This window comes from Lepisosteus platostomus, chromosome 18, assembly GCF_059453375.1.
Source record: "Lepisosteus platostomus isolate fLepPlt1 chromosome 18, fLepPlt1.hap1, whole genome shotgun sequence".
NCBI lineage: Eukaryota > Metazoa > Chordata > Actinopteri > Semionotiformes > Lepisosteidae > Lepisosteus > Lepisosteus platostomus.
In genome coordinates this window covers 11,710,678-11,730,585 of record NC_142628.1, presented here as the reverse complement: position 1 = coordinate 11,730,585, position 19,908 = coordinate 11,710,678, and the positions used below count along the sequence as shown (strand labels likewise).

General features: G+C 37.2%; 1 protein-coding gene and 1 long non-coding RNA gene across 7 annotated transcripts in view; one reads left to right on the top strand and one right to left on the bottom strand.

The window, feature by feature from the left end:
* shank2b (SH3 and multiple ankyrin repeat domains 2b) overlaps window positions 1-19,908 on the bottom strand; it is a 185,853-nt gene that overhangs the window by 15,771 nt on the left and 150,174 nt on the right. For 3 of the 5 annotated variants that reach the window (XM_088611003.1, XM_088611004.1, XM_088611000.1), the window contains exons 17-20: window positions 14,231-14,366; window positions 6,518-6,648; window positions 5,689-5,800; window positions 1,631-4,019 (exon numbers count right to left, since the gene is read on the bottom strand). In XM_088611003.1, coding sequence (XP_088467129.1) covers window positions 1,631-4,019; window positions 5,689-5,800; window positions 6,518-6,648; window positions 14,231-14,366 — 2,768 coding nt within the window. Of the gene's footprint in view, window positions 1-1,630; window positions 4,020-5,688; window positions 5,801-6,517; window positions 6,649-6,902; window positions 6,963-9,574; window positions 9,599-12,711; window positions 12,793-14,230; window positions 14,367-19,908 lie in introns of all 5 variants that reach the window. The other 2 variants (XM_088611005.1, XM_088611002.1) reach the window with 2 other exon arrangements.
* LOC148645666 (uncharacterized) overlaps window positions 1-19,908 on the top strand; it is a 71,138-nt gene that overhangs the window by 21,118 nt on the left and 30,112 nt on the right. The window lies entirely within an intron of this gene.

Here is a 19,908-nt window from a genome sequence, read left to right as displayed (position 1 = left end):
TAGATGAAAACACTATTTCTGCAGACCAAGAACTAACATCATTTTCCCTTCGGGATCAATAAAGTCTTATCTATCTAACCAAGAATCAGACCAGATATTTTTTCTTGTCTTGGAATACCTCCAGAACTGTGAACTGATGACAGCAATACATTAAGGTAGAAAAGGGATTATGTCAAGACAAAAACACTATGCACATTGTGATGCCACATGGGGTCTTCAAGGGATGGTGCCTTTCCTGTAGACTTATGTATTTTTTTCTAAGCTTCCCCTGACCGAGATGGCAGCTCGCAGATCAAAGGTGGTTTAACAGTATACCAACAATCACTGGAGCAAGATCTCCTGTGCATCCTACTCCAGAGATGATAAATGGAGCACTAGGCAGAAATGAGATGGTGATGACCAGGAGTCACATCAACAATGAACTCTGTTAGATCACCCATCCTCTAACCTGGAACAGGCTAAATCTGTCTCTCTCTTCATTACTATTATCAGGCTTAAGGGCAGCTGTGCTGCTAGCTGATATTTTCCCTCAGCATAGGCTATTAATTCTTCCCTTGTCCCGTTGAAAGAAGTCTATTTACTGACTACAGGACAAGACTACTATTAATGTAGTTAATTTAATTTACCTGTAAATAAAAATGTGTCCTTACTGTTGGCCACCTCCCAAAATCCCATGGTCAGACTTAATACATATTGACCTTCCTGACTACATTCATTTTTGGACCCCCCAAAATTTTGAAGGTAAATAATACCGCAGTGTGTTACAGCACTGCAAACTTTTTAAATAATGCGTAACATATTATATGAAGGCTCTTTCCTCTACCCAGGAGTTAATATTGATGTGTATTACACTGGTAAATAACTGGAACACTATAAGAAAACACTTAGCATGAATGCTCAACATTTGCTCATTTTCAAATTTCCAGCACACGTCGCTGTACATTTTTGTGTATGGACAACAGGACTCTTTAAATTTCTACCAGAAAAAGAAGAACTGCTGTACTTCTGGAACAATTCTGTGCAGTCTGTTATTTTAAAGAATAAAAAGTATTCAAGACTATGGAACTATAAAAAAGATATCTACTTCATAAATCTAATGCCAACAGAACTGCCAGCCTTGATGTTATCAGCCAATGTCGCAAAATATAAAATAGAGATATCACAAAGTACTGTAGGTGTATTGAAAATACTTGGTCCTTTCGGAAATGAAATATCTTCCTCCCTTTCTATTTACAACATTTATTTACAACTCTGTTTATTTACGAGTTTTTTAGTTGACAAAACCTGTTGCCATAATCTGTGGCTGAACATACTGTACACTATTCCAGCTGTCTAATAAGGATATCTCACAAATCTTCTAATACTTGTACAAACCCTAATCACATTGCACATAAATACATTGGCAACTCTTGCAGTCCAACAGCGGGATGCATTAGATACAGGATAAGTGAACAGGACAGCCATATTCAGAATTATTTTCAAGTGTAGCAAAAAATACTTCGCGAACAACAATATTTTCTTAACAGAATGTCAAAATTATTCTATACTGTTGAGCTTTAGAAAAGTAAAAGTTCTAAAACTAAAAGGTAATCATAAGCCAATGGAATTGGTATGAGAGGGATGTAATTACCTTGCTCCAAAGTTAGTTCTGGATCCTGTGGGAGAATCCAAAGTATCCCCTGGCTTGGGTGTCTTGTCCCTGTTCATTTGCTGCAAAATTGAGTTCAGTTCACTAATCACATTGGCCTTGGGGTCGGGAGTAGGTGGGCTTTTCACTTCTGGCGGGTCACCCCAGAGCTTTGAGGTCCTTTGTGTTGGGGTTTTAGGAGGATCTGATTGGGCTCCAGGGGGTGGGGGCGGGGCAGGGGGAGGGATCACAAAAGTGTCAATATTCTCTTCAATCAGGGCGTCTTTGTAAAGTGCATTGCTTTTGTTGATTATGGGCTTCATTTTTGGTTTCGGAGGTACAGGAGGCTTGTCAACCAGAAATGCTTGCCCATCTGCATAGACAGTGCAGGTGTCCAGGTTCTCCCCGCCCTCAGAGGAAAGGGTGGAAATGCTGGACACCGTTGAGATAGTGCTGGTTGTTTCCAAGTGATGGTCACTGCTGCTCCGGCTGTCCACCTCCTCGATCCCAGAGTCGGTGATGTTGTCGAAATTCTCAGGGGGGGGCACAAATGCAGGAGGCATGCAGTTCGAGAGGCCAACTGGCTTTTTGCATTCTAAAGTGTTTGTTGTTGCCACTGTTGCTGCCACTGTATGGGGGTTATAGGGTGTCAGTGTTGTGCCAGTGGCTCCATTTTTCCTCTGCTTTAGCAGTTCAGCTAATGCTCCTGCTTGGTCCTCAGGAATATCAAAACTGTTGGCAAACTCCAAAGGGGGTGGCAGAGGTTCTGTGAAGACAAACTCCTCATCGATGTCGACAGAAGCCAAAGGAGGAGGGGGAATGCGGAAGGGCAACACTACTGGCTCATCTACTGAACTTATGGTGATGATGGTCTTGGCAGGTGTGACAGACTGAGGGTTCAAGGCCGGTGACTTTGTCTCTGGGGCTGGCTGGTTAGGATCTCTCAGCTCTGCTGGAGCATTATCTGGAGCCTCTTCTTTTTCACCTTCAGCGAGGCTGTTCTCCTCAGATTTAGCTCCATCCACGGTGTGAACCATTAGCAACCCTGCCGATTTCTGCTGTGAGGTATCTACAATGTTGATCAACATGTTTTTCTTCTCCTCTGGCTTCTTGTCATCCTTTGCTGCCTCCGTTTCATACTTAGCCTCCGTCTCCTGCCTCCGCAGTCCTCCCCGCTGGCCTGGCCGGCTCATGGTAGCTGTCACAGGGAAGGTGGTCTCTATGTTGGCCCTCAGCTTTGTGTCAATGAAGAGCGGCTTATTGAGGTCAGGCTTCGCAGGCTCATTCTTTGCCGGGGGTGGCTGCGTTTGCTCTTTCATGGCCCTGTCTCTTGCAGCAAGAGCAAGAGCTAAGGGGGAATTGGGGTCCAGAAGTTTACCAGTCACAGGATGCACGTAATTCCCTCCATTTGAGCTGTAGTTTTTACTGCTCGCTGCACTGTTATCTGGACTATCGGTTTTAGGAGTATTTACTGTCCTGGTGTTGCTAGGTTCTCTTGGATGACTGGGCTCTGGGCTGCTGAAGGCTGTAACATTCCCTCGAGGAAGTGCGAGAAGGGAAGGGGCCATGAGGTTCCTCAAACCTTCGTTGTTGCTAAACATTCCTTCATCTATGGATTTGGAATGCCTGAGCCTTGGAGCAGGTGTTGGTCCAATGTCCTCATCACCCAAGTCAGTGGAAAGAAATGCTGGAGAGTTCCTGCGGGCCTCTAACCTCTTCTCCCGGTCCCTTACAGCTCCGGCGATGGCCGCTGCGAAAGGGCTGCTAAAATTCAGGCTATCCTCGGGCCGCAGCTGCCCAGGCTGCTCGGTCATCTGTGTGTCAATTTCCATGCTGCTGCCTTGACTGCTCTTCCCACTGCTGCTGGTCGATGGCTCCTTGACAATAATAGTAGGAATTGGGATGGAGCAGGTCTTTTCAGGGCTGTCCTCCACGTTGGACTGTTTTACCAATGTCCCCTTCCTTCTGGCAGGTTTGGCAGGCACATAAACAGCTTTGTTCCCCACTTTCCCTACTTCGGAATATGGGTTTTCAGGCATCTGGCCTCTTCGATTTCTGAAGTTCTGCTGGGTAGAGGCATTTTGCTTGTATGATTCGTCTGCATCATAGTGTTCTGAATCTTGTCGGTAGAACATTCCCTTATCTCGCCTCATGGTACCAACGTTTTCTCCTCTGTTGGTACCTGGGCCTTTGGATGCAGAGTTCTGGGTGAAGCTGGGTCTAATTGTGCCATATCCCCGCGCAGTTGGGGATTTGGGTGTGTTGTAAGGGGGTGAAGGTGGGGAGGTGGCTGGTGGGGGAGGAATATCTTCTGAGGTGTCCGGCATTGAAAGGCTCCTGGTAAATTTCAGCAAAGGAGGGGTCAGAAATTGTTTTTCCTCTTCTGTTATGCCTGTGAAAGAAAAGAAAGAAGATATTCATCTCATCCAACTCAGTGGCAGTATTCGGCAAGCTGCGGTATCTATTTTCAAAATGTTTCTGCAAACCGTTTTAGAAGTCTTATTTTAGAAAGTATGCTCCTGTCGACCCCCATTGCTTTTTAAAGCATGGCAAGAGAAACATCTGCTAAATATAGATAAATACAAGAAGATGTCCACGTTTTAAATTTAGTATTGAAAAAGACTGAAAAGCCATTACCTATACTGTCTACAAATAGCCTAAAGACATTTTTGAAGAGTTTGAGGAACACTGGAATAATGAAACCATGAAACACATAGGAGTAAATTCTACATGAATAACTGCTTCAACAATTATTTTAAAGCAAATGCATAATTACGTGATAATTCTCTGCCTAGAACTTCTGATTTGCATTAACAAATGCTTATATTGATTTTTACCACTATGAAATTTATGCAGCACAAGAAAACATGGAGCTTAAAATAAACAAACAGTCAAACAAAGATGTTAAAAACCCAGTATATTGATCATCATGCATCTAAATTATCAATAATTAATCGTTCAGATTTACAACATAAAATGTGTGAGCAGTATTTGTAGTTACAGTATTTCTGTGATTTCAATATTAATCGATAGATATACAGGATAGGGACTACTAAAATATAACTTTTGCAATAAAGACTCAGATGGATCCTTGGTGATATTACAGTATGTTGATGTAAATTCAGCAATAAAATATTAACTGTTAGTCATAGGGTATACAAATATGTGAGTAAAGACTGGCACTAGATCGCCACAGAACTGTAACTTAAAACAATGGATATACTAGTTCAAATATTTAAAAGGTCTTTTAAAATCCCTTTCAGAGGTTCCTGAAGAAATAACTAGTGACTTTGTCAGTAATGAATAACTTAATATGAAGTAAAATGTGTTTTGATGCACCTAGACTTTCCAATCTTAATTCCTAAAAAGGGGACAATGTCTTGTACTAATACTAATGGACTTCTTCAGAATCAACAGCTGAGAATATGAAGCACCTTATACCACAAAGGCTTGTGGGAGTCATTTGGAAGCTACTTAGCCATGTTGTTGAAACTGATACCCTGGCTTCTTACAAAACATGGATGAGATACAGAACTTGGATTGATTGGCTACTAGCAACCAAATCAGCAAGATGTGCCAGGTACTCTCCTCTTGTTTGTAATATAAAATCAGCCCTTTTGATTTTAATTAAATTTGCCATAAATGTTTTCCCCTATGAGAAATGGTTAGACTGTAATTTCTGGACCAAAATGGCAGCCATTCAGGAGACAGAGGTGCTCAAAGTTAACCCATTTTGGATATCCTCATCACTGAGGAACACACGACAGTGATTCTCATACTGTTTTAAAGCTTAGCTCACGTCTTTTTTTTATTAATGTTATATGTAATGACACCCTTCCTATGTTCTTTTTTAGCCCATCATTAAAAATGTAATGGAAAGAAGTTAGGGAAAACAGGGAAGTTAAAATAATAATTGGCAATTTGAATATATTATAATTCAGAAATTACTATACTATTATACTACTGAGAAAAACGAACTGCATCCCTACTGACACATGAATAAGTCTGTACATATAGTTTTCTCTGCTGAGATGTAGGGTTTCTGTGCCGGAACATATTACCTATTGATTTCTGTCTGCGCATGGTACCTCGAGGCACACCCAGGTAGGCACTTCTAGGACTTCCAGGGACTGTAGGGGGCATCACAGGGACACCCTGTCGATCATACATGGACTGCAATAAGAAAGAGGAGATAGAACATCCACAGCTCTTGAATTGACCTGTTAGTTGTTCAGAGAGATTTCCAGCTTTCCTCGTCATATTACTAATATCCATAATTTAAATGGATTCGAGAAAGTAGGCAAAATATTGTTTTCTCTCATTTTAGGTTTTGATTGTGAAGATAAAGTATAGGCAGGTCCGCTGATGATTATCTGTTTCAAATTTTCATTCCACTAAAATGAATAGCTACTTCTAGTTTTGCAATAGCAGAATGACACAGCTCAAGTGTTTGGATTGAGTTGGCTAAAAAGTTAAAAAAAATTATAATCAATACAATGTACAAGTGCAAATATGACTTTAAGAAGTGACACCGAAACAAAAATGGAGTGGCAAAGTTATAGTTTTGAGACTTTTTTATGAATACACTGTAAGATATCCACATCTTTCAATAAAACAATTAATCAGTGCTATACAGGACATCGGTTTAAATACCAAAACATACATTGGTAAGCACACAGCAGCAGCCAACATGGACATTTCCAGCAAAGCAAGGCATTATACCTTCATCTGCAACAAGCAACAGGCAGTGCTACTGAAGGCCAGCATGTTCAGTTAAAGTACATTAAATTGGATGCTAAATGCAATATGCATTCCAATACATGCATCTCAAACGTAATGCTTTAATTGATCAAGCTGCAAGTGAAGACTAATTAAGTCTACAGTACTTACATTCATGTCCGTTGAAGCTGTGAAACACCTACTGGATGGTCGCTGTTTAATCGTTGCCACCCTCATGTCCACAGACACGTTGTCTCCTGTTCGGCTGGGTTTCTGGGGTGGCATTATTTCATCCACTTTATCTGCAAAAGAACACACACCCCTCTTCTGAGTAAATGGAGGAATTAATTTACAGAAGCATGTCTGTCAATGAACCATCAAGCCAAGGAATAAGGATCCTTCCCAAAATGCAGATTTAAAAAAAGAAACAAAAAAAAGGAAAACTGACATTTGGAAAACGTAAAAGCCGTGCAAGCTCTTTATTTTATGTCTTTTTGCTGCTGCACAACATGCTTGCTTTGTTGGAAAGCCACCATGCATTGCATTTGATGATTACTTAGTGTGACTTGAAAAACAATCCTCTTCTTCAGACCCTCAATATTTGAAGGCTGAGCATCTACACAAAAACGAAGAAAAGGAGTTCAGTATCTGCAAAGTGTTCTGTCAGGCATTAAAGGAGAATACTTCAAATAATCTCTATATATGTGAATTTTTAATATATCCTGGATAATTACATTAAACATTGAAATGCACTTGTGGGACAAATACCCTGTAGAGAATATAAACTGAGAGAATTCCTTGCATTACTTGTTTCCGATTGCTTAATGCAATATCACGCCTCACTGTGCATGAACCAGAACCATTAAGAAAAGTGGAAAATGAGAGCATATGTCTTATATAAGTTAATTCAATGTGGAGTATACATAGTATCCAAGGTGGACTCTACTTCTTTTAAAACAGGACATAGTCTTTGTCATTTCTGTAAATGTATACCTGACAATAACTGACCCTAGACTAGAAAAGGCTGTCCAAAGGCTGTTATGTTAAATATTAACCATTTTTTAAAACATGTTTCAAGCTAAGGGCTGGTTTGCTTGTTTACTCCTGTTATCCACTGTACATCTTAAAAATGCAAACTGTCTGGTACAGTACCTCAAGAGCTTACATATTTGGGTTACCACTGTAAAATGTGTGGAACAAACTACCCATCCTTTCCCACATTTTAGACCAGGTGTGGCCAATCTTGGTTCTAGGAAACCACAATCCAGCAGTATTTATTGGTCATCCTTAAGTTATAAACTTCAAAACACTTGGAACAGTTTCATTTTGACGACGTAAACAGGTGCTTTGTGAAAATAGTGTACCAACAACACATGGCTCTCCAGGGTCACATCTAGCCACTCTTGATTCAAGTGAAAAAGTTAGCTTACTAAATTGCTTTAAACTCACGTGTTCCAAGGCTTTAGGAATTGATTTAAGTGTGACCTGTCAGGCCTGTTGGGTTGTGGCACACCAGGAGCAGGGCTGGCCACCCTTGTTATAAATGGTATAGATTGATATTGGGCACTGAAGAATGCTGACTGTGTGCATGGACCTGCTTGAATTACCTGTGTGGCGAGAGAGTTGAGAAGGTCAGTTTCAGTTTTAAGGAAATGGGCAAAGGCCCGGATTTGAACATTTGTTTTCCAAAAATAAATGAGAATACAAGGGAGCTAAAAATCTTTTAATCTATAACTTTGATATACAAACTCAGAATATGGCAATAATGGGAGTTTTCCCCAGCCTCAGGAAGGACAAGGACAAGATTTAAATCTCACTGTGGTCTAAAACTCAAACTGGATGTGTGTCTCACTACACTAAATAGTAGTGTGCTTATTTGTAATAGAAAAGCTTAAATATGAGAACTTCCACAAGTTTAGGAAGGCATTGCTTAACATACACTTAAAAAATAGCATCTCTTGAAGTGTAAATCTGAGATTAATCACGAATTGAAAACTCAGAAGCCACCCTGCCTCTAAAGACATCCTAATTGAGCTTTACCCCTTTCTCTTGCTTTTGAGCTGGGCTTGCAATCTTCCCATCTTCCTTTGTGAATTCCAATAGATTGTGTCAGGATTTACATTCTTCTGCACTGCTTAGCACACAAACTATCAGCGTCAGAAATCTAATGTGACCTCCATTTTACACTGCGAGATTAATGATGCTACATGTCTTTGACATGCTGTATAAAGCATACATTTCAATGCCCCAGTCGCCAGCTCTTTCAAATCTAATGGCATGTCTCCTTTTGAAAAGGCAACCACCCTATTTGTGTAAGTGGTGGAGAGAATAGTACTAAAAATTTGGCTTTGATTTTGCTTTCCAGGTGGGAATGTTTCTATATTAAACAAATGCGGCACTATTACCATAGCAACATCTTGGATCTAACTGAGTCAGTGCCTCCTCAAGTGGGCCAAGATATTGTTATGTCTTTAAAGAAAGAACAATTTATCCTTTTAGAATGAACACTGCCTGAAATTACATATTTGTTATAAATTTGTGCAATTCTTTATGAGACCCCTTTTCTTCTGATAATACCCTTGTAATTTTTAAAATAGAAATTAACATCCCACAGAGCTCTTGTGTATACTAAATCATTGTGTTCATATTTTTCTAATCTTACATAATCCTTAAGCTTTATTGCCAAATAGTTCTAATAATAAAGCATAGTAAATGTATAACATTCTGACAGAAAATCTCCAGTTTTGTGACTAATACACACAAATTAGTGAAATCCATGTGTACACAATCTATGTACATATATATGTTCACTTGAGTTTAGTCATGTAAGTAAAATATAGCCATAAAGTTCTCTTTAAAACATTTGAAACAATTATACAGTACTTCAATCTAAGCTTAAATGTCACATGTTGCTTTTTTATGCTTTGTATACTAAACTGTTCTGTCAGCTTTTCATTTTGATGAGTGTATTTCATTCTAATTTGTTAAAATAAACATGCAACATGTAATTGCATTTCACACAGACATTTATAAAGATGACACTTTTTTTGCAGTTAACATACACAGAACCCTGAAACTCCACAACCAGTACACAACCATTTTGATGATACCCCGATGTTCTCATTGCTTCAAACAATATTGCTAGGAAAATTGCTTAGATGTACTGTAAGTATACAACAAGGAGAAGGTTATACAAAACATTGTTTGAAAAATGCCTATTGAACTTACCACCCTTCTTTTTCCTCATGGTGGCTTGAAAATAAAAGGGAACAAGCTGTAATTCTAACCCTGAGAAAGCACAAGACTGGCAGGGCATAGGTGTTACCAAAAGACCTTAGTACTTAAAGACACTTAAAGTGAGAAAAGGTTTATGGGGAAAACTTAGCATATACTGTATTTTTAAATAGTCATGTACTGTATGTATAGATTTATAAAGAAAATACTGTAAGCGATCTTGATAGATTCTGTTAACAATTACTTTTACTTCACTTTAGCAGTTTGGACAACATGAATCTGAAATCAGCTTTGGACTATCCCCTGTTTGTTTCTGATGTACAAATGGAGAATTCAAATAAGCCTATAATAGTGGCATTTGACTCCGCAAACATTACCCTTAACAATCCACTAGAGAGCAAGCTACTGTGAATGTTCTGAATCACAGGTTAATGCTGTTTGCATTACCTGCATCTAAGCTTAGATGCAACAAGAGTTTCCCAATGCAATCCTACACTCTTAGACTTTTAATATTACTTTATATTTTCCACTCCTGTATTGGAAAATAAATCACTTTGTAACCTGTTTGCAACATCATTCTGTGTAGAATTTAAATTATCAGTACCTTACAATCAGGAAACTACTTGTGGTAGTAAAATAGTAATTACAAAAAAATCATAGACATGGTTGAAATTATAATCAACTATTGGGGGTAAATATTGCTAGTTCACTTGTGAAAATGGTAATGTTGTCTGCTAGTTGCTTATTTCTATGATGTCTCATCAGAAATACTGTATGTATATTCAACCTAGAATTTGAAGAATAAAATTGGTATATCAATAGATAGAATAAAAAAATTGCTTCTTAATACCAACTAAGCTGGTAAGGTGAGAAACATACAAAAAATTAACATTCAGAGGATACAAATTGCACAGAATACTTGAAATTGTGGATTTCTGCTTCTTTGAGCTTCCAAACCCACTTGGATTTTGTTGTAGTCTCGGGATGGCTGAGACAGGTTATTATTATTTTATAAGTGAATAAAGATGTATTTATGATACATTCTCTGTGGTAAAACTTAAGTGCTACATGGGACATGGTTTGAACAGTAGCATAAGAAACATTTTCCCCAAATAATGGAAATGGAAAATCTTTCTACACCGTATACTAAATGTACTGTAGATAAGCCACCTCAATCCATCACACAAATGTAAAGAACAGCAGAAATAAAGGATCTCCTGTTGACATTGTCTTCTAAAGGCTTCCAAAAGTTGCAAATGTTTTTTAATTCTGTTGAAACAAAACTACAGTACGTCCATTGTAAGAGGACAGTAAGTAGAGACAGGCCACATTTCCCCGAGACCAACAAACTGGTAAGTAGCTTGGCTGCTTGGTGTTAAAGAGAGAAACTGAAGAAGTTAGGAGTTTAGAGGAGTGCTTAAGGTTTTGTTTTGTGTTTTATCTCAGAGCTGTGAATGTTTCTGTTGTTCCTTGACCCCCCTATTTAAAGATCCCTGCTATGGCACTCCTCTATATATGAGATATAACTCTTTTTTTTAATGGAAGGGCTATTACCACAATAGACAAATAGAATTAGGGAAAATGTGTTAGGAAAGCAGGTGGCAAATATAACAATTTGTTCATAATGGACATTTTGGGCAGGTGCATGATTCAAACGAGAAAAGCAATCGATGGATTCATAAACAAAATACAAATATTTTAACTTAACTGAGTTTGTTTAATTAACATGACCTAATTAGAAGTAGTAGTACTCTCACAGATTTTAAAACTAATCTTACTGATGAAGGGGACCTTTCAAAATGGAATATGACAAGCATTTAGCAAACAATGTATCGTAGCTATAGTGTAGGTCAGGTTAGCCAGTGATTTACTGTTGTGTATTTCTCTCTATATACAATATGATGTATACTGTATATACAAGCACAGGAGGGATGACAGGCATGCAGACGTTGCTCAAAAACATGCATTCTCAGTGCCATATGCAATTTCCACATAACATCAGATGGAAGAGTGTTGCAGCTCTCGTAGCTTCATGCTCACAACTGTCCAGCAAGCCTCTGCTCAATGATGAGGCCTACTCAATTGTATCCCATTGCTTAGATAATCCTGGTCACAGGTGGTTAATAATGTAGCCACGGTTAAAATCACTGATGTGTGGGCTATATGGCTTGGCCCGCACTTCAGACAAGCTTACTGGTGGAACAACCTGGGAGTCTAGTACATCAAATTAGTTGCTGGTGGGTTAAATGTCTAACAAAAATAACTTCAGGTTGCAAATAAAATTATCGTTCCTCAAAGCCCATTGCAGTTTGCATTGCAGTTCTCATCATACAGTAATAATGATGTAAGAAGGCTCTGTGTTATTTCTCTCTCTAGTTTGCCCTGGAGCAGACACATAGCAGTTTAATAATGGAAGGCCACTGTGCTAGTAGTTATTCTTCACGTAATGTTCTTAACTTCATAACATCACAAGCATAGAAATTAAGAATTTATTAGCAGGTCATCAGACATTAATATTTAATTCCTCTTAATGTGACACCAATTTCCATTTCTGTCATTTCTTCCATGAATTTTATTTAAAAGCCAATAATTGAACCTTTATGCTTGCAAGGTCTGTGGTTAGCTTTAAAAAAAAACATTGTAAGCAAAATGCTATGGACCTGATATGTGGAAAACTGAATAGCTCATACAGGGTTATGGGAAATCTGGATGAGATTACAGTTAAAAATGCTACATTTTGCAGCCTACAAAATGGAGAAAAAACCCTGCTGCTTACCTTTATCCACTGATGGGCCAGATAAAATTTTGAAATAAAAACAATAAGATTAGGGAGGTTATCAGAGTACAAAGGGACAAAAAGCAAGTGTTTTTTAATTGTTAGCACAGATGAAACAATTAAAACTCTAGCATCACTCAATAGATGAAGGCTATTATGCTTTTAGATGAAAAACCGCATCGACAGGATTGTACGAGGGTGCCCCATGATGCAAAGCATGCACTTTTTGTGACTCATCACTCTCTCCATGCCTGTTACATAAAAGCTAGAGAAATGCAGCACTGTCTTTTGGCTGTTTTAACCTTACAGCATGCATTGTTTTCCTCTATTTCTTTTTAGCCACAATCTTGCTTACCCAGCTCCTCAAGCTCTGAGGTCATAGACTTAGAACGTAAGGTCAGTGCTGTGGTAGGTGCCCTCTTTGGAGGTGGAGGCGCTTCAGTAATGGAGCGGAAACAAGGAAACAGGGGAGGGGAGGAGATGTTTTTTATCGCATGAGGAAAGTTCACTGCTATCACTATTTTCTGCTTTGGCCTTTAAGGGTTTCTGTTTTGTAAGAGTACTCATAGGCCAGTTGTATTGCTCATGCATTTGACAATTAATGATGGAAATACTATACATAAAGGATTTGTTCTTTAAACGAAAATGGCAGCTGGGTAAAGAACTAAACGGCTTCTGAATATTGCAAATCTATTTAACCTGACGGATATTCATTCATGGCAATCAAGGTATTACATTTTATGTAAAAAGGTAGAGTAATTTTTGTGCTCTGTGAAGTTCCAGTGATGATGGATTTTTCTTGTTTTTAAAAACATTTTGCTTATTAAAAACTGAAACCATAATTGCTCCAAACTATTAACAGAAATCTGAATTAAAGATACAGTAGGCTTATTTTTTTCTCCTACATGAATATCACCAATGCTTTCTCAATTTGCACACACTAAACACTAAACATCTAAAAAGTAGCTCCAAACAAAATACTAGTGTATTTAAATTATACTGTAGACAAAAATGTAATGCTTTATTGTATTCACAGATACTGTACTCAGTAAAAGTGCTGGATATTGCAGGGTCTAGCTCTCAGTCCTGTCAGATGCCCTTTCAGATTGTAATTGTAAAGAAAGGTACTGTAAATAACAGAAGCATGTTGAACAGGAATGTTACCTATCAGTGGGCACGGTAGATCAATCACCTTCTTGCATGACAGACAAGAGGGTCAACAGGCACTATTTACACTAGGAGAAGGTTAGTAGGTTCTATTCTGGTAGGTGTTTTCACATTATCACTAATTCTCAATGGGACCATCAGGGAAAATGACACACTAGTTAAAGAAAGCAGAAGTAGGTACCAGATGTGTAGATGATAGTGTTAAAAACTGTCCTGCCTTCCTCCTTCATAAGGAAAGAATTATTAGAATGTGCTCATTATGCAGATCAAATATAAAGCTGCAGAATTCCATTTAAACTTTAATTTTAGTCCTGATCATGCTGGAAGGTATGAAAAAAGTATGTTATGCTAACATTGCAGAAAAGTCGGGCAACATAACAAAAAAAGAATAGCCATTTTTCACTGAGAAGAAGGTAAAGCATTTTATTTAAAGTATAATCATATTATACTTTAAGTCCATGACTGACATCTAAATTTAAGGTTTCTGAAGTTTAACCACATAAAATTCTTTATGTTCTTTAAGCTGAGATTGGTGCTTGTGCATGTATCCATTAAAAATTTGACGATGTTCATGAAACTAGCTGGGCACTCTCATAGCACGGTCTGGCTTAAATATTTGGTACTATATTTATTTGGTAATAAATAATATTTGGTACATTTCCAGGTATTTTGAAATATTAATCAAAAGCAAAAGTACAAATGCTTACCTTTCTTCCGGGCTGTATCTTCAGGATCCATATTCCTGCTGACTGTTACCACCTTGAGGACCAGGTGATTACCACCCTGGCGTATCATGTTGACAACTTGTCTGTGTCCGACTTTCACTACATTATCAGTGTTAACCTGCAAGGCAAAATAGAGAAGCTAGGTAGATAGACGATTACTAAATAACCTGACATTTGTTTTCAAATATATAGTTAAAAGTATCCCAATACACTTTTCATTGTAGCACTGTGTAACTCCCATCATCATATTTAACCATTATGGTAAAAAAAAACAACAGAAAAAGTATCTGATACTTTTCATTGTGAATTTTTCAATTCAAAGTTCCTCCTCTATGGTTCAGTTCATGTTTTGTGTTTTAGAATACTAAAGATCAAATCAGGCATGTGAAGGCACATGGGATTTAGTGTTCTGTGCAAAAGCCATCTCTACCATTGAAAGATGAAATTCCTGTGACATTAAGCACCTTTTTCTCTTAAAAAAATGTTCACATATTATGCAAACAAATATAATGATGTTATGATTGGTTGAGGTAAGTGCCATTATAATGATATAAACAATTAAGTTCATACTAATATTAATGACACAAAAGTTAAATTAGGAGCGACAAAGTATTTTCCAACTAAAAAATACAATTCATAAATTCCAAAAAGAGGCAGGTCATTTAAAACAGGACACAAAACATTTAAGTCCATATAAATTTGTGAAATACCATTTGCATGAAGAGAGAACGATATTTGACAACTGCCGTGTGTTAACACAAATATTACAGATGAGTAGAACACTCAATTTGTTTTTTGCTTGCAGTTTATTTTTCATAGAATCCTTCCTGAAACATCATATTTGTGTAAATAAGCAAGTGTGCTTTGTAGAACCAGAAATTTCCAGCCCAGGAAAAAAGGATTTTTTGGCTCAAAATCTTTAAGGTACAGTATATGTAGCTGAATCTATCTAAATTTGGAAGGCATAAGAACAGGTCATGGAACATTGTAGGTCATGGAGCAGCAGAATTTTATTTGCATATAAATCATAGGAAGTTACACTGATATACAAACAGATTAAGGAAACTAAACCCACTAATGTATTTTTACAGTGGGATTTGATTTAGGTAATAAAAATCCTGTAATGCACTGCCCAAATGTATTCAATGTTCTTGAAATTCAACAATAACACCGCTAACACTGGTAATTTACAAAATAGGCTATACGTATACTGAATGACATTTAAGAAGGATCATAATTGTTTCCAACGTTTATATTTTTTTCGGTAAATTCACAACACATCTTTATGGGATTTTAAGTAATGCCCAAACTTAGCCATTTTTAGGGGTGAAAATAGCCACCCCTTGCCATCCATCTGGTTATGCCTCTGCCAGTATGTGAACTATGTATAACTTTAGCCTATTAAAAAGGACTCGAATATTTTCAGATTCTGTCAAATGGTCAAAGATTAAGGCAAGACATAAAGCTGTACAACTGCACCACCACCACTGAGTGCCTCGCTATGCAGAATATTGTTCTGAAACTGTGCTATGAGATATACCCACTTGGTTAATCTATACTTGTACCAGAGTGGGTGTGTCTCCTTTGGAAGGAGTGTCTCATCACTCAGTAAAGGCCAAGCATTAACATAATTAGCAGTTTGTTTATAGAGTATACTGTATATATATACACACTGGAGCTATTATAATTCATTCTGAACTACAGATTATGTTTCTTATTTAAACTTATGTTTTTATCATCAGCGTTTCTTCAGATATCGCACTAACTACAGTCTTCCTTATCAATTTTAGGCCTATATGAAATCTTGCTAAAAATCACAAATAACACTAACAATACCAGTTATTTAAACAATATTGTAAAAAATCCTCAAGAAATGTTGCAATTCAGATCTGATCACATGATATCTGTGGTCCAATCAAAGCAACAGTAAACATAGGAATACATGTTTTATCTTTAAAACATGTTACAATATGTTGTTAATTGGCTGAGGAGATTGTGACTGAATAAGGCTAATAATCATGTTTGAAAATTGTGCTGTCTACAAATATGTAGCAGAAAATCACAGAAAAACAGGACATACTGTACTTCAGAATTCAGCTGTGCTATTCAAAAGAAACTTCTATTAAAAATGTTTCTGGTTTACATACTTAAAAAAACCTCAAAGCCACAATTTGATCAACTTTGTTACTTTTGGAAATTTGATGTAATACTAAAGACACCACAGAGGAGTACAAGTAATCTGTTTTATTTGCTATGAAATACAAGATTTGTTTACAAATGTATTTGGAATGCTTTTGATGAAGTTCCAAATAATAAATTATAGGTGGTTGGCATTCAGAGAAATGTGTGCATCTTTTTAAAAAAAGAGCACTCTAGGACATATTTTATTGAATCCATAAACATAGAATTAATATATAACTATACAATTCAAATTAAATTATGTCATTTTAAATTGTATAATGCACTTGTAAGATCTCATTTAAAAAAGTGGTAACCACATTATAGAAATATATATTACTGCTCTAGAATTAATCTAGAGAAGACCAACCAGGTAGGTTATGGAGCTTGAAGTATTATCCTAAACTGACAGCTTGAAAGAACTGAACTTTATTAGTATTAAACAGAGAGGACTACAAAGTCAATGAAGTGTAAAAAATCAACAGTGAAATGTGAGCCAGAGAACACAAGTCAAAACTTGGATGTGCGTTTACAATGTAGAAAAAGAGACTCTACTCAGAAAAGGGTTGTCAGGGGAGGTATGAAACAAGCAACACAGCCATGTTGTTTAGGATGATACCCTGACTTTCTTAAAGAAACGACTTAGTGAGATCCCTGGATCAATAAACTACAGTACCTACATTAACAAATGGGCATGACAGGCCAAATGGCCTCTTCTCTTTTGTAACTATTCTTGTAAAGGTTTTAAAGAGTTGAACCAGGAAAGATAATAGCACAGTTGAAGAAGAAATAGCCTGGAACACTACATAGTAATGTAGTAATTTTCAAATACTAAAATATCCTGAAAATCGACAGTTACTCTATTTATACAGACAAATTCTAAATTAGAAAATAGAGTATCTTCCTTCTGGAAGATGCTGCCTCTGTTTTCTTGTATTCTTCATAGATAAGGCAACTTATCTCTTTCAATGTATGGAGATCAGTATGATTTTTAAACTTATTTTTACAGAAACACTGTTTTGATTTACTGTGTCTTCCTTTATATATATATATTATCACTACTTTCTGTAAGGTAGTGATGTGCACAATATTTCAAACTTGTACTGCACCTGTAAGGCAAGAAGACCGTGTGAGAGAAAATTCATTTAATGAGAACCTGTCTCTTGTATTGCAGATATCTTCAATTTTGTGTTAGAAAAGAGAAACTCGTGGCATGGTCTTCAATTTACAGAGTATACATGGCAAATCTGTGAAGCATTTGATATAAATATATGATTTCTAACTGGTTGTGAACTTTCTGTCAGTGCCAGAAATCTGACTAGGATTATAGGACTCTTACTCCAGAAAGACATCAGAAGCCAAAACTATTGTGAAACATGGTTCTTACCTTCCTCAACCTTTCATTTTCAGACTCATTTCTAAATCTCTCCACTCAATTACAGGTTTCAGTCTTCTCCTGGATTCCATCTGTTTAGACCGATATAGTTGCCTCATATTCCTGGAATTCCATTCCTGGAATGGAATTAACCACTACTTTTTCTTAGAATGAGAGCTGCAAAGGAACAGCTCCCTACTAAAAAATTAGGACTACTTTAAAATGAACACAAAAGTAGGTTTAATTTTTGGGATTTGTGCTGTACATTTACATACCTTCATAACTGTGTAAACCATGTTCAACATCACGACTCAGTATATTTGAAAAAGGTCTACATGAAAAACACACCCAGCATAAGAAAGAAATGATAGTTCAGATATCCTTATCAGCTATTGCTTGTGTACTGTAACTACAGGCTGAGTAACTACTTTATCATTACGGTGATAAACTAAATCGAGCACCATGTGTTCTGCCTCTTAGGCTAAGGCAAGAGATAAGAAAACTACCTTCTTTACCTTCTTTCCTTAAAAAAGACAAATGTAAAGGTAAAGAATCTTCACATTATATACTCTGAACTTGGCTTTCCAATTCATTTTGAAAGAAAATGAACAACTAAACTATAGTCTTTAAATGAATAACTGTACAGGCAGTAGAGTTATACTGTATGCAATTGATCACTGAGTTTATTTTCCCTTGTATTAAATATCTTAAGGCATTTGGTTTTTATTTCTTATTTTAATTATTAGATATATTTTTAAACTTAGTATGAGGGCTGTGTTTCCCTGGTTAAAGACATTTACACTTTGCTAATTATGAAACAATGCCTGAGCTGCTTTTCACTTAACATCACAGCTTCTGAGTGTTGTCACTCAAACATTTATAGGTGACACTGACTGCTAAGCCTAGAGCCTTTTTAACACACTTTTCTGTCCAGAGGTTAAGGTTACAAATTTATTTGCTGCACTAGTTACATCTGATATCCATACAAGATACGCTTTTCATAAGACTGTGAAGTCAGGAGATGACTTTATAATTGCTCTACATCTTATTATGTTCTTCAGGGTTACCCTAAAGAGATTAATCAAAGAAATCGATTTGCAGTAACAAACTTTACAAGCAGCCTTTAGAGTCTCATCCATAATTTGTACAAAACTGTACCTAATAAATTCTGCATGTTGTATCATTGAGACACAACGATAGCACTCAAATGAAAATACGCTTTCATTTTTTCAGGATTTTTATTTTCTTTACTTTGATTTAGTGTCCATTTGCCCATAATATTTAGATTTGGATGTTCTCTAAAGCAATTTCTACCTGAACCAAAAGATAAGATAAGAGATAAGATCACTTTATTAGCCATTTTCAATTTCTTGCATTAGGAATTTGTCTTTTCGTATACCCCCAACTTGCTCTCCATGAGAGACAGACAGGGAGAGAAGCTTGGTGTCAGAGCACAGGGTCAGCCATTTATACGGCACCCCTGGAGGAGATGGGGTTAAGGGCCTTGATCAGGGGCCCAACAGAGTAGGATTCCTCTGCCGGCTGCGGGATTTGAACTGGCAACCTTCCAGTCACAGGCGCAGATCCTGAGCCACAGAGCCACCACTCCGCCCCAAAATGCTGCCTTGATAGCTCTGGAAACCTCTAGGGTATGAGGTCTGAGGTATGAGGGTATAAATTCATTTTTTTATATTTAAAAAGGCTTTGTTACAGCAGTGGTATGCACAACTGACATGATATTTAAGTGATAATATTAACCTTACGGACAACAAAAAATTCAACCACAGCCATATATTTGTTATGTGTCAGAGGACTTATCACAAGTGTTGTATGGCAGTGCAACTACTCCTTTTTAAACGCAGGCACTCTTGTTGGTATCTCTGGGGTTGATGTCTTGGGGATTAAGTTAGATACCCATGTTTTTCACTATCACACTTATGACTAAAATATTACAAGGTTGTCAATTTTCCACTTGCATAACATTGCCCATTTACAACCCTGTGACTTGTAGCAATCATACATTCAGAAACTCCGTCAAGCCTTCGTCTTCCCTAGGCTGGATTATCTCAGTATGTCCAAAATGCACATGCTAGAATTTTGACCACGT